Genomic DNA, 15,594 nt, shown 5'->3' on the forward strand with positions numbered 1-15,594 from the left:
GATGAGAATACACCCACACACACAGACTCACTTTTCTGTATCTCCAGAGCTGGTTCCCCTTCATTCCATGACAGTCATAGAGGGTCACAGGGCTGCTGTGGGAAATGGCATCAAAACAAAACTTCTTGGTGTGCTGAGGATCCCCTGGACGGATGTCCTCTCTCCAGCTGAAGGTGAAAACCTGTCAGGACAAACAGGACCCTCACAATGGCTGGTCATAATACTTTCACTGGCAGAATGCTGTTCCCTGTGCCCACAGGGTGGGGATGCCTTCAAGGGAAGGACAGCATCTCCTAGAGGAAAAACTCCTGCGTTTGGGACAGGGACAGTTGACCAGGGGACTCTGTACCAGCTGTCACACAGCATGTGAAATGAGCCTGTGCTGCTGCAGCCAGCCATGCTGGTCAGCCTGGGTACTAGAGCAGCCCTGGATGTCTCTGCAATGCAGACATACATCAAGGATTAGGTGAGCAGCTGACCAATTACAGCCCTTCCCAGCCAGCAAAAAAAGTCAGACAGCTCCAGCAGCTCAGAGTTAACGCTGGCAGTGAACACCAGAGGCTGTACAGGCAGCCTGCAGTCACCTTGAGAAATTGTCCCACACTCCTGGGACAAGAGAGCAGGAGCCACAGCTTCCCACCCCACCCACAGGAGAGCAGGAAGGGCAAACACTTGGGCGTTGCTTCCTGATGCTCCCTTCTACTGACCCTGCAATGAACTCTCAGCACTGCCAGGTGAAATGAAGGAGGGACTCTAGAGAGCAGAGGAAGAGCTTTAACTCCAGTAACTGAGCACATCTATGCCTGGCAATGCAGTGTCCTGATGAAAAGGCAGCACTGGCCCATGTGCTTCTGCAGGGCTGCCAGCCAGCACGCCTCCCTTCCAGTCCCTAAGGAAAAGGCTGCTCTGGAGGCTCCTGTGGAGGCAGCTGGAGAACCAGTTCTCCTCAGAGATCTCTCACAGGACACTCAGAAAGGCAAGTAACGATCAGGGAGCTGCTATTTGAAGCAGTGTGGCCAAAAACTTTTGTACAAAGAAACTACTTTGTTCTTGGCTGTCTTTTAAATCCCTCTTGAGACAGAAATTACCACAATCATTTAGGCTTAATGCTACTCAGAAGTTCAAGCCACATTCTCTTCCTAAACATAAGCCAAAAGTAATTTTCAAGATCCTCCTGACACAACAGAGGCTTAGTTTTGGACTGTGCCTGAGTAAATTGGTTTTGTTTCTATTTTTCACGCATCAAATTGATATGCAACAACCCTCTGTCTCCTACTACTGAAGCCATTCCCTGAAGAGTTATGCATGGCTCTGTAATAGAGGCATTGTTTTCTTGATTCTTTCTCAGCTCAGCTACTACAGTTTAGACAAACTAATATTTTCCTCCCTTCTGTTACAATAAAGCTGTCGTTTCTGGCACCTCATATGTTGAGAGGGTGAATCTATAACCTGGCTGGTTTCATCTCCCCAGCAATGGCTGGGTGTTTATAATGCATTTGCCTCCTGTCAGGAGGATGATAGTGAACAGTTATTGAATGCTCCTGCAAGTTCATTAATATGCATGATGCTCCTCTATCACTTCTTTCAGCACAACCTTTGAAGTTAATATTCACTTTGTTACATATTACAGCTGCCTTGTTACTGGTTTATTGTTTTGGCACACTGTTTTCTTGTCATTTCTTTTGTTCACTCTCAGAACTTCAAAGCAGGGGTAAAAGCTCTGCACAACCTGCCAGGCTCCAGACCCCCCTGTGCCACAAGCACCAGCCACATCCTGTCCCAAAGCACAAGCAGCATGTGAGCCTTGGGGTGCACCTGACAGCTCTGAATGCCCTTCCTTCCTTCCTTCCACACTGGTCCTTGGAACCTGTCCCTGCCCAGATTTAGTGACTGATGATTTCTCAGGCTGTTACCTGCACGTTGTTCCATGCTGCCTCTCCTCTGTCCTTCACACAGTTTTCCAGCCTCAGTGGGGATCCCAGGGCTCCATGCTTAGTGTCCACACACAGTCCAGTTCCCACATTGCGGATCTGAAATAGTGAATTAATCACTCAATCTCCTACTCCTACCAGGAAAGAAAGCTCAAATAGTCTCAAATTGCAGCTGTATTTATAGGAAGGTAGTTTTTAAGATTCCTCTCTTAACTATGAGTCTGAGCTGGTCAGTAACAGCTGGAAGAAAGCACAGAACTCAAAATGGGACCCAGCTGTACCCCCCAGCACACAGCAAAACCCAGCAGTGACAGGACTGCAGAGCCCACTGTGGGCTGGGTTGTCTGGTAGTGCCATTTCTCACAGGTCTGTACCTTGTACCTCCTCCCTTAAGTCTGTGCCAGTGTGAATATTCTATAGCAAATGTACAATGAATGCTGCTCTTCTAGATTCTTAAGTACTTTAGATTTGTGAGTTACTCTTGTGCTGTAGTAAATTCTAAATGCAGCTTTTGTTGTATTATTTAACTTAAGCTATAGATTAAGTGCTGTTAAGTTTAAATGCTGTTAAACCTGTTGGTTGAGTTCAAAGCTAAGTTTAGTAAGGGGGTCCACTCTGAACCTTGTGACTCCACAGAAGGATCTCCCTTATTCTTTTTTATCCTTAAGCTTTTCCATCTCCAGTCTTCACACAGGCTGATTTCAATTTTAGATTAATTGATTTTAGATTTTAGTTTGCTTTTTCTCTGTGTGCTTTAACCCTCTAGAAAGTAGTAGAATGAACCTTACCAATAAATTTTGTCATGCTTTCACTTTTATATTACACTTGCTTTTGCCAATACCTTTGCCAGTGAGTCTTTGACCGACCCAAAACACTCAGCCGCAAGAGTTGTGTGTAACAATTCACAGCCTCAATCCTGTGGTGATTCTACTCCCAGAAGACAGCTGACTTTGAAAAATACAGTTGGTTTTCCTGCCTTTCACATGGGAAAGCTAAGGACAAGAGTAGCTCAACACAGTTGTGAAGCCCTTTGAAAATACAAGATTTCACTATTGCTCAGCTGCCGCCTCTCCCTAATCCTCCCTCTGGCATATTCTGCTTTCTGCTAAATACACAACATGCAGAACAAGCCAAGTCTCTATTCTCGTTGGAGCTGTGCACTAACAGAAGCAGCTGCCTGCCCAACTGCCTGCTTTGATCAGGCCAGTGCAATGGTAGAGGAGTTTTGGGTTTTGAAACATCAAGCAGATCTTTAAACACTCGCTCGCACCTTACTCACAGCAACCGAGGCACATGGGCAGCCTTAAAAAACCAAACTGCAGATGTCAGAGCACAAACTTGCCTCTCCCCAGGCAGCTGCTGGAGGCTCCACTGGTGGGTAGAACTTTGGCAAGTCCCAGGCGACCTCGTTCATGAACCACTTGAAGCTTTTGCAGTTGAGGTTGTTGCGCAGCTCCTTCTGCGCGGCGACGTCGCCCGCGGAGAGGTGCCGGTACTCGGGTCTGCGCTGGTAAATGTACTCTGCATATTCATCCATCCACACCTCAGCCACCCTCTTCAGGTTCTGGGGGGGGAGAGTGAGAGGGGAAACCACCTGAGAGAGCTGCACAAACCACCATTAGCATTCAGAGCAGCTCGCGTGTTTTTGCTCAGAAAGGATTTTCATTCACATCCACTCTTTCTCTCCAGCTTCAGGACAAAGATTATTTTTATTACTCTGTAGTTCCAAGGGACTTTTAGAAAGATATTTTCAGTTGAGGTCAAAACAGAATCCTGGCACTTGGCCATTATATCTAGTTCCTTGTGGCTAAGAAAAACAACATTAATCAAAAGTTGTTTTTTTTTCCTTTTTTCTGTAAGGAAAGTAGTCAGAGCATGATGCTGGTAAATACCACAGGACATTCAAAGGTCTCTGACAAAAAGCTGCTTTCTTAAATCCTTCTTATTGCATCTTTTATATCCATCTAGGAATGGGATTTGAAGTACTCCCTTCTGAAAAGCTCTAGTTCACAATACTCTTTCTTAGCACTATTTTTCCATTTTCTTGGGTAAAACTCTTGAGATACCTCAGGAATACAGAGCTTTCAGGTGATGACCCTTCAGAATAGAAGCAAAGGGTTTTATCTTGTGCCAGCAGCACATTTCATGTATTACTTTAAAGCTTAATCCCCTGTGCACCTCCAAGACAGCAACAGACACCACCCACTCAAGACAACCTGCTTGTCACAATGCCCTTGAGAATGCTGGAGCTTGGGCTGCTCTCTGGGAACATCAGGCAATTCTTGGTGCCCCTTGGTAATGTGCCATGTGCAGCTGTGGCTCCTCACCTGAAGCTGCTCAGTCCAGCAGTGATCATTTACTGCCAAAAAAGTTAGGAAGCTAAGAGTGAGCAGTGTGCTGATCCTGCCCCCAGTGCAACCTGCACACAACAGGAGCAGGTGTTTACCTCAAGGTGTCTGTTAAGATGCCAAGAATCAGCCTTTCCTGCCTCTCTGCTGTCTCCTTCCAGCACTGTGGGAGTTCACAAGAGCCAAGTACTTGAAATCAAAATACTATGAATCAAAAGAAGTACAGCTTCCTCCTGAAGAGATGGCACAGACAGGAGAGTGCTCTGCAGCTCTGACAGGTCATTGCTGGGCTGAGGAATAAATCCAGATCTATAACTGGGGTGATGCCATTAAAGCATTGTAACACTGTGTAAGCCTTAAGATTTCAGAACAGTAGGGCACCTCTCTGAGGTTTTTAGTTTTGCAGCCTTCCTGCTTCTAGGATGTTTTTCTCCCACCAGAGGGCAATGCAATCCCTCCTCAATTTGAAAATTAGCTAGAGAAACCCAGTGCAGGATAGAAGAAAGCTCTTTCTTCTTTGGGCTACACTAGATTAAGAAATAAGATGGCAAGGAACATTCCACTGTGGAAAATTACAGCTTGCCCATTCAGTGGTCTGTGATGCTTGAAGTTGAGAGGTCTTTCAATCACCAAAACCAATCACCACGCTGAAGCCTGCTGCTCTTAGAGAGCACAGCTATAAAATGACTGAAGTTATTATACAAATAAAGCCATATCTTGTTTTTATAGCCACGAAGTCCCTGCCTAGCACCCAGCAGTGGCTGATGTCTGGAGCATGGCAGCTGTTCATACACACATCTGCAGCTCCCTGGGCTCCCCTCCCTTTGTGCTACACATCCACCACTGCAAAACTGCTCAGCTTGCACTGTACAAGTGCAAATTACAGACAAAACCCCTGCATTTGCCTCCCATTGTGGGGTGAGAGTAGACAGCAGCATGGTCACGCTGCAGTCAGAGTCCTGCTGTGGGCAATGCCACTGCCACTTACTCTTGCCAGGCTGACTCCTGTGGGAACCTTGTATGGAACATATTTCCTGTAGATATGACCAACTCTAGAGCAAGGGATGTCCTCCATGCGACCTCCACACATCCATACCTGTGGAACAGCAGAGAAACACATTCAGTCTTGGCTTTGTGGAGAAAAATGAAACAGAAAAGACTTCCAAGTAATAAAAAAACTTAACCCAGATTTTTACATTAAAGTACACTCTTCCCAAATCCCCTGCCCTCCCTGCCTTAGCCCCAAATCCTATAACAACCTGCTTAGAGCCATTCAGCAAGCTTTGATTTAGCAAAAGTGCTCACAAGCCTTCTATACAGAAAAGAACAGGGAAAAAAATTCAAGCAATGAGAAAACAGCACACACCTCCCTTTAAACTGATATATGTTATTACAGCAATAGTAACCACAATAGTTAAACTGGGCTGCCATAAAAACCCCTGGGTGTGGGTTGTGTAACAAGGCTGTAAAAGGGAGGCCATCTCCCTAGTACAGGTGATCATGTGTTATGCAAAAGGCTCCAGGGAATTCATGAGCCTGTTCAAGTGCCAGGAATCAGAAGAAACTGCTACTTTTTCCTGTGGTTATCACTGCTCTTTTATGGTTTCATTGCTGACATTCATTCATTGCTTTTGCAGCCTTACAATTAAGTGGAAATCTCTGCCTGGTGAACACATAAATAGCTTTAAAAAAGCCCTCAGGAAGTCACTAGAACACACTGCTAGTTTGAGATGACTACCTTGATGTCTAGGGTGGGCCCAAAAGCTTCCTTCCCCATCTGGGAAGATTTCACTTTGTTCCAGCACTCTGCAACAACTTTCTTTTATTCTTTATAGTGTGGATGTAGTAATTTTGTCCAAGTGAAACAAAAGGAGACGCTTTCTAAACAAGCCAATCTACCTCATTAGATTTAAGAAGTATTTCAGTGTTTCTCAGAAATATCCAATCAATACTTAAAGAAAAAGTACCCTTTAGAATGCCAAAGAAATGACTTTCTGAACTCCTGAAGGGAGGCTCTGCCTTTGCCCTTCTGTTTGTCCCCAGATCCCATGGGAGTGCCCCAAAGGCCGTGGATTTTGGTGCAGTGCTCTTGGTTTCCCTGTTCACTGGGGCTAATTTGAGCCACCAGAGTTCACTGTACAATGAGCTTAGTCAACAGCTTCACACAGAGCAGGCAATTCCATTAATATTCTACAGCGACAATATTAAATACTTAGCTTGGAAGAGAAATATTTGGCCAAGGCTGCTGCATAATTATTAGCTCTGACACTAAAGTCCTCTGGAGTTTCAGCTCTGTCTGCTGGCCCTAATAATTACAGTCATTTGCTGACTGCATATAACCTAATGGAGGTTGGTTGCTCTCAGTTAGAGAAATATTTTTCACGGGCAACTTCTAAAGTTCAAGGTACTTAATTACATGTCGTTATGGTGAGAGAGACAAGAAGAAAGTTGACAAACACTCCTACAGAATTTCATTCCTTTTGTCCCTGCTGTGTCCTGAGAGATGAAAACGAAACTAGCACTCAGCTTCTGTGAAGTTTCTTATGGAATTAGAAATGCTTTTTATTCTGCAGTGACTGTGCTTTTGACTGCAAAGGGCCAGAGCGTGATTTCACTGCTGGGAAATTAACAGGCTGAGAAAACAAGGATTTGGACATGGTTTGTGTTTCTAGGACAGAAATGGTTTGTGCAAGGCTGTAAGAGCTGCAACAGTCCTGGGAACCATAAAAACCTTCAGGAGCAGCAGCAGAAGCCCAGAGCTCAGTTGCACAGACACACACACTCCTCAACAACCTGCACTGTATCCTGCAGCAAGGAGCCTGAGGGGTTCACAGCAGCTGCATTTTGGTGTAACACAAGCCTGGCTGCAAACACCAGCCTGTTCTCCTTGCTGCCTGCCCACAGGATGCCTCACCTGCCCTGTCTCTAAGGAAAGCTTTCAGCCAGGCCACCACAAACCCAGTTCTCTGGAACATGAGGTCCCTGTGTAAGCTGAGCAGCAGAGCCCTGCTCAGTCAGTACAGCTGGAGAGGAGAGAGCTGTCCTTGTGCTACAGAGCTGGAGAGGCAGCAGGAGTGGGAAGCTGGACAGAACTGATGGGCCAGGAGCTCCAAGCTGGTACAAGACTCCAGGCAGAGATGACAACATCACACAAACACATGCAATGTGATCAGAAAAGCTACTTAACTGAGTTGCTTAATAAATAAAACCTAACATCAGTTTGACTTGCTCTTTTCTTGCTCACGCTTTTAAATATTGCAAACAATGCTGCAATGGAGGCAATGGAAGGCTTCCTAATCCCTACCAGCACAGCTCAGTGACCCTTTCAAGGTACTTTGCCACCTCTGTGCCTTTTTAACGTTGCCTCACACTGCAAGTGACAGTATGGCACCCGCAGTACAAATCTAATTTTAAAGGCATGCTTTCCATTCATTCGTTGCTGCTTTGATTTATTTTATTAGTGAGCTGCTTTGTGTGGTGACAGAACTCATTACAACCTCCATAAAGACAATTACCAGTCCTTATCTATACAACTGGAAGAAAGGGGAGAGGGAAAGAGCGTGATATGCATTGGTAAAACACAGCTAACAAAAGCACTAGAAAGCCAGAGCTAAAGGTCAGAGAATCACATCCAGGGGTCTGTCAAAGAGTAAATGCAAGAGAAGCAAACCCAAAATAGCTGTGTGCTAGCTGAGGGAATGCTTCCACTCAGCTACTGATATTTGGTTGTTTTTAAACAAGACTACAGTTCCCAGGCATGACACACCAGAACGTACACTGCTAAAAATACCGTGCTGTCAGAGAGCTGAGATGGTGCTGGGCTGTGGGGCAGCACCTCATGCCTTCCCCACAACACTGACTGTCACTTACTGCCTTCTCTAGGCCTGTTTCTTCTAGGTGTTTTACACACCTTGCCTCACTCCTCAGCTGACAGGACAGAAAACAACAGAGCCTGTACTTGCACCTGATTTTCAAACAGCCATTTATGCCATAAGAAGAAGAAGAATTAAAGCTGGTCAGGCAGACAGTGCTTCTTACAATAATCTAATCAGATCTCATCAAGAGAGGACAGGAAATTTCTCTTCCTCCTCAGGCACAATTTTGCCAATCTTCATTTTGGGCTTGGAATCCTGCAGCTGACAGATCTAGAATTAAAGGAAAACCTGGCTACACTGAGGTCAACGGGCACACTGAGCAGATTTAGCTAAGGCCACAATCTCACCCTAATAATAAAAACTACACAAGGGAAATAAACTAGCACTGGTGATATTGCTTCCATCTTCCCAGCAGCCTGGAGAGCTGTAACTCCATATTCATAAAGTGACTCCAGAGCCTTTGATTCAGTCAGTATGCTGTGAAAGCAGCAGATAATATGCCACCTATTCTCTACATGGGAATGTTATGCTGATCCAATTCCCTTTCTGCAATTTCAGAAAACAATGTCAGGTAAGACAGCTGAACCTCTCCTCTCAAACACACAATACAATGCTGCAGTTGGTGTGTGAACACAAATTATCTGGGTATACAAGGTTTATGGTTTCCAAAGACTGCACCATGATGAGCCAATGCTTCCCAAGAGAGGGAAAAAACACAAAGGATAGTTAAGCCTTGAAAATAAAGCTGCTTCTGCAAGAGACAACAGAAATGAAGACCATGGGATGGACCAACAGAGAGCAGCTGGCTGGTTGTGTGAGCACACACTGAAAGGTGGGAAGAAAAGGGCACAAAGGATAAGTCAAGGGGGTTCTCTTTCTAACAAAGTAGGTGAGAGGATGAAAAGCAAGGGCAATAACTCAGGGAAATTGTAATCCTCTATACTGGAAGCATCAGCTGCTCCTGCTGCTGGGACTTGGTGCTCTCTGAGAGATTAAGGCAGCCCATGAGGCTGCACTGGGATCTGTGTGTTTGCACAGCACCTTCTCACACACCACACATCAGTAAAGCCCCTCCTCACAATCTGCAGCATTTGAGGGTAATGACAGCACTTCCTAATAATCACATTTCAGGGAGTGGAGGGGAGCACTTCCCTGCTGCTGCTTGGTGGGAGGCTGCTCAGGAGCCTGAACCAAGAAGAGGGTGCACAGAGGCAAAAATTTCAAGGCAATGGTCTGAAACTGATCTGTGCATCACCAGCTAGGAAGGGAGAAAGAAGCCACCCTGTACTGCAGCTGAGAGCCTTAGAATTAAGCAGCATGTGCTGGCTAAAAAAAACAAAAAACCACCCACAAAAAAAAGCAGCAGAATGCCTGGCCTGTTCCAGTGTGGGCAAATGTGAGCTGCTGGAAAGTGGAGTGAGGATGTGCCTGGAATAAGCAGTGCAGGCTCACAATCAGCACTAACTTCAGCTACACAAGTGGAAATGCTGTCAGAAGGGATCCCTTGGCAGCTGCACCCAAACTACCCACCTGCCAAAGCCCAGTGGCAAAATGGGAATCAGAAAACGTGCTGCTGGCATGGGGCAAAGGAGAGGCAGGCATTAGACATGTGAAGAGAAGCTGTGCAGCACTTGGATTTGTTGGAAAACATGTAACATGGTTTAAGCTGTGGAAATCAGAAGCAACCCACATTGATGGTTTGGGAAAAGGATCTGGAAAAATGCAATGACCTACAATGACCAGAATAAGTGCAATGGCTCTTTTCCCATTGCTGCAGCAAGAATTGAAGACCACAAGTACTAACCAGCTCTTCTGTCTCCCTTTTAATTGTTCTTTCCAGGGAAACTGTCAATTTGGCTTGTTTGCATGGAGCCCTTAGCATTTTATGAAGGCTTTACAATCTCCAAATTACAAGACAAACGTTTCTAAAACTGAAATGATTTATCACCTGGAGAGGGACATTCTGGATTCTCATTCTTTACTCTTCAAGCACAGTGTGCAATTAAAGGACTGAGAACCACACCACTCGGATCTGAGACACAAAGTACATCTCTATTTATGCCTACACAAGTCAGACATATCCCTTTTTACTCTTCTGTTTCCCCATAACCAAAAACATCAGAGACTATGTATTTATGGAAGAGAGGTGTGAAGCAGTTTAGTGAAGATTTATGTAAGCCAAACAGAATAGAAGCCACAAAAATACTGGAAAATAGGCAACACCATCTCAAATAAAACTGAGCATAGATAAGTGCTGTACAAAGTAGCACTTGCAGAAGGGAACAGTTTAAATGCTTCACACATACTGCTCCAAATTAAATGCACTTATGTCAAAAAAAATGAAGTGGTTACGTAGGCAGCTGTTAAATTGTGTTTAGAAGAGGAAAGCTCCATTATAACTTTGGGTAAAGAATTGAGTTTTGTTTCCACAATCAGGAAGATTAAAAAAAAAAGACCAGGAAAAACTGCAAGAGAGGAGAGGTGAGGAAGTGACTCCAAAAAAGCAAAGAACCCCACCTGAACGAAGCCTGCTGAAGAGAGGAACCAGGGGGGCAGCAGAAAGGAAAGGTGACAAACGCTCCACAGAGACAGTGGGGAATGCTTGTTTACCCTTTCCAAAATCCAGGAACACACTTCAAGGTCAGCAGCACCTGGGAATTCACCTGTAACCACCAATGCAGCCTGTGATCTGTCTGTGATCTGTCTGGGGTGACCTGAGCAGGAACCCCCCTGACAGACCCTGAGCTGCTGCAGATGCACACAGGGCAAGAGAAGGAAGCAGAGCCTGTTTTCTGCTTCAATGTGGAATGGATAGATCAATTCCTTCCTTTCTGAACTAGAAATTTCTGTTTTAAGGGATTGCTAAGATCCAGAAAACAACAAACCAGCATCGAAGGTTAGAAAGTTCACCTCAATTTTTTGTCCCTCCTACATGCAATGTTTTCTAATGATGTTTGATGCACACGTTTCATACAAAGTGCAAGGCTTCTAGAGTTTGATCTACCCTCTAGCTAAATATTTTCTGAGGTGTTAAACACTGATGCTTTCTCTGTTGGCTTGAAAATTTCTGCTCAGAAGGAAGCAGAGCCAGCTGATAACAGAAATACGTATGATTTCTAAAAAGGCAAGAGGTTCCTAAATAAACTTGTTTATTTCCAGTCTCTCAGCAACAGAGCCCTGGATTTTAAAATAAAGGCAAAACCAGCAAAGCACAGTCCATGAATGGCCAAAAAAAGAATATGCTTGAGGCAAAAACAGATCCAAACCACAAAAAACCTCCCCCAGAAGTCCTGTACTCCTGGTGAGGCTCGAGAAGGGCAGATCCAATGCAATGGATCACAGGCCAGCAGTACAGAAGAATACCTGCACCCACAACACCCAGGGACAGGAAGAGATTCTTTATTAAAGGTGGGCTGTAAATCTGGCATGCTTATAATCTGAATTCCCATGAGATAATGTGAAAGCAGGCACCCCACACCTAAAGCCAGAGCTTTAAATTATTTGACAGTGCACCTTTAACTACAAAATCTCAGTCTGTTTCTAAAGGTAAAAATGTAGCTCTAAGCTCACCAGGAAATGTCACAGCTTCATAAATTCTATGAACAAACCTTCTATTCTTGCAATTCCAGCAGAATTATTAAATCTATCAGCCACAGATGAATGTATCAATTTATCTTAATTTCTGAAAATACACTGAGCCTCTTTCAGTGAAAACTTCATTTTTCTGTTGCACAATGAAAGAAAAAAGGGGGTCTTTGCAGAGATTAATTAAAGCAAATTTATCCCTCCATAAATTACCATCTCTGGACTGAAATAAAACACAGCATGTTTCAGAGGGGATAAGCAAACAGATGAATGAAGCAGTCTTATTTCCTGCAGATCAAGCAGTGTGACTGTCTGCTGTGGCACTGGAGACAAAGGGCTTGCCCAGCCACTGTCATCACTCTTGGAAACCAGAATTTTCAGAGAGGAAGGGCCTGAATGCTGCCCCTCCTGCAGAGAATGAGAGCCTTACACAATTTCATTACAAGCAACACAAAGGTGAAATGGCTCTAACCACAGTGACACCCCCAGAGAGGGTGCCCCAAGCCCTCCCTTCCTGCCACTGTTACAGAGGACAAGGGACATCCAAGGTGACTGATGGGTTCTGGTGAGGAAATGATGGAACAAAAGGCTGTCCCAAAATCAGTGTCTTTTCTCCCAGTTTGCTGCCCAGTAGCACATGGGGTGTGTGTATGGCAATGTGCCTTGCTGAGGATTGATATTCTCTGAACTGCACAGAGGCATGGAGATTCTGGAATCTGCTGTGTAAGATTTTGTAAGGCTGTCATATCAGCCATGACTTGTCAGGAGAGACAGGCAGAATTTTAGCTGCTGAAGCCAAACTGTGCACCACATCCCTGCTATCCTCCAGCCTCGTGCTAAGGTCAGCTAGCTTAGACCAGTGGCATGCAGACACCTGTAAAATCAAATATTCAACCTCTGAAAGAAACCTCAAACAGAGTTTAATGTAGATATCTTTACTCAGTTTGGTCCAGGCTATGGGAAGGATTCCCCCCACTGAAGGGAAGACTGGGCACCTGCCTTCAGGGCTTTGGGACATTCTGGTGGGTTTCCCAAATTGGATTTCAGAGTGCCATATTCCAACCTAGCACAGGTACCAGCAGTCTTGGTGGGTTACAGTGACTTGTTATTCTTTGTATGCATTTTTGGTCAGCTGGCTAACTCTTCAAGCCCTCCACTGACCAGCTCAGTCAATCAGTAGCACAACTGTCCCCAGGCCAGGCAGATAATGACCCAAAGTCATTGTCAGCAACAGTAATGACTGCAGTTGTTGAAGATTTCTTCCCAGGTAAGTAAGCTTGAGTTCCTCACAGCCAGGGTCAGCTGGATTGAGTTCAGACAAAGATGTTCTCCTCTCTGAGAACTCAAGCTGAGCACTGAGGTCCTCTGGAACTGGAATCCTCCTTCCCTCAAGGAGAGGAGTATTTCACATCTTGCCAGGGTGAGCATTAAGCAGGCCCAGAGGCAGAGAGCTCCACACCAGCTGACTTACCCTTGCTGGGAAGAGTGCTTGCACCAGAGCTGTGACCACAGAACAGGCACACCCCAGCTAATCCTGCTCCAAAACTCACCCTCACAGTCACTGCTCACATCAGTGCTGATTCTTCTGGGCACTATCTTACTATTCCCAGCTCTTTCACCTTTAGTCACATGTAAAAGCAAGGACAAGACAGATCATTCATATTCTGCACCTCAGAACAAATTCTTACTTTTCAAAACAAAAGTAATTTCCAGAGAACATGGCTCACCTTAAAGGATATTTCATACTGCTCTCCTCCCCATATCTCCAGACCTGCATCATACCCTCCCAGCTCCCAGAACCACTTTCTATCGACTGCAAACAGTCCTCCAGCCATTACAGGAGACCTTAAGGAAAAACCAGACTCCATATTACAAACACATTACAAAGACACAGATCTCTAGCTAAACATTTAAAAAACAAAGCAAGATTTGACAAATATTCTTTTCACCACCCAGTGTTCCCAGTGCCTGTACAGCTCTGTCAGTACATCAAACAGCTGTTTTGGGGTTATCTACTGATTTCCCACTTGCAAAGGAGGAGGATCAGACCAGGCTCCCTTCAGAACCTGCCAATGCCTCTCCTCCAAGCAGGCAGGGAGTTGACTATTAAGTGACAGGACACCACCTCAGCCCAAGGGACCTGTATGCTGATGCTCTGCTTCCATTGTAGGACTGAGTCTTTGAGTTTGACCTCAAAAAGTGTTTTGTTGTTTTTTTTTTTTTTTTTTAAACACTGCAGAGTATAAAGGACAGCAGAACTGTCTCAATGTTGGCAAGCACAGCAACAGCAAAGCACAACTTGATCACAGATTTTCTTCTGCAGTGCACTGTAATAATCAAAATTGCTGTAATTATTCTGCTAAGTTTTCTTCTTCCCCCACCTGGGAACGACACATAACCCACAATTGATTTGTTGTTTTTGGCAGAGCAGTAGGGATACTAAGTTATGTTTGAAAGATCTCAGTAATAAATGACCACATTAATTGTTACACATTAGAGTTTTCAATGAAATGTTAACTTCTGCAGGAATTAACGTGGCAAAAAACAGCAATGAAAAGGAGAGTGTTCACAGCTACTATACAATGCATTTCTTTTAAACCAGCAAAGCAAACAGCTGCCAAAAAAGCAAGTAGCTTAACACCAGCTCCTGGCTTTTGTTACGCTGAGGTGTAAAGCAAGCCTGCAGCAGGGCGTTATTTCATTAGCTGGCTCTTAGCAGTCTCAGTAACTTACTCAAAGGGATCACTGGGATCAGGTTTCTGTAACTCAGGAGGAATAGGGATCCTCTTGTAATACATCTCCCAGTCAAATGCCCCTCGCATTGCGTCTCCAGCCTGGGTCTCGTATCCAAAGTGGTCGTGATCAATGACATCAATCATTGGGCAGACGATGGTCTTGCGGTTTCGGGCAATGCGATCTGAAGATGGGAGAAACACGTTAGAAAACCTGCACCAGCTGGTTCCTTTCACTGTGAAATTACAAAAAAAAGAGCATCAAAAGATGAAGTTGTCCAAGAATGACACAGCTTTCTTCCTGTTCCTTCTCTTGTGAGCAGATGCTCCAATTTATATCAATTTATCTGCTCCTTCTGCAATCACTGAGAGAAAAACACCAGGCACCCATCACCCAGAAGCAGAATGGGAAGACACAGCCACACTACCACAGAGAACTGACTGCCAGGCTAAAACCAGACTTCTTGTACTCAGTGAGCAATCCTCATTTCCACAAGTGACCAGGATGTGAACCCCTTCTGTGCAGATCCAGATCCAGGGATTAACCCACTGCACCACCCAGCCCTAATTGCCACACCAGAATCTGGCAGGAAGCATTTCAGACTAATGGCATAAGTACTCTCAGCAGGCTCAAGAAATGCAAGTCTTACCTCTTTCCCTCCAACCTTTTCTTCCAACCAAATAATACAACACAGGATAAATTTCTGCATAAACATCTGGAATTCCTTAAATACTTTGTTACTGAGATGGTCTCTTGTTGGAAGTTAGTTCTCAGAGCAGAGGCAATAAAATGATGTTTCAGCTTCCAAAACACATCTCACAGAAGTCCTTTCTGTGCTTTAAAAATCAAAGCATCCTCTCTGTGTTCTCATTTAAATGGCACTGGAGCTAATTCTGTCCTCCCTCCCTGGGGTTCATAAAGCTGCAAATGTTTCAAACTATTGCCAAATATAAACTGTAGTGAAAGCAACAGGATAACCATCCATCGATCCTGCTGGAAAATCCGACTCTTTCTTAAACCTCTGCTTGACTATTGTTGCCACAGCCTATTTGAGAACGTCACACCTCAGAGAGCTCTGACAGGTCACTGGCAGCAGGGCTGTGAAGGAGTTTGGTACTGGCT

At 44.8% G+C, this 15,594-nt stretch overlaps 1 protein-coding gene across 1 annotated transcript in view; it reads right to left on the bottom strand.

Moving 5' to 3' along the window:
• The window catches only part of GALNT10 (polypeptide N-acetylgalactosaminyltransferase 10), an 81,670-nt gene that overhangs the window by 6,633 nt on the left and 59,443 nt on the right, over positions 1 to 15,594 (bottom strand). The window contains exons 6-11 of the mRNA XM_066560080.1: positions 14,473 to 14,656; positions 13,467 to 13,584; positions 5,268 to 5,375; positions 3,274 to 3,495; positions 1,914 to 2,030; positions 32 to 181 (exon numbers count right to left, since the gene is read on the bottom strand). Of these exons, the coding sequence (XP_066416177.1) occupies positions 32 to 181; positions 1,914 to 2,030; positions 3,274 to 3,495; positions 5,268 to 5,375; positions 13,467 to 13,584; positions 14,473 to 14,656 (899 nt within the window). The remainder of the gene's footprint in view (positions 1 to 31; positions 182 to 1,913; positions 2,031 to 3,273; positions 3,496 to 5,267; positions 5,376 to 13,466; positions 13,585 to 14,472; positions 14,657 to 15,594) is intronic.

This window comes from Molothrus aeneus, chromosome 15, assembly GCF_037042795.1.
Source record: "Molothrus aeneus isolate 106 chromosome 15, BPBGC_Maene_1.0, whole genome shotgun sequence".
NCBI classification, from domain to species: Eukaryota; Metazoa; Chordata; class Aves; order Passeriformes; family Icteridae; genus Molothrus; species Molothrus aeneus.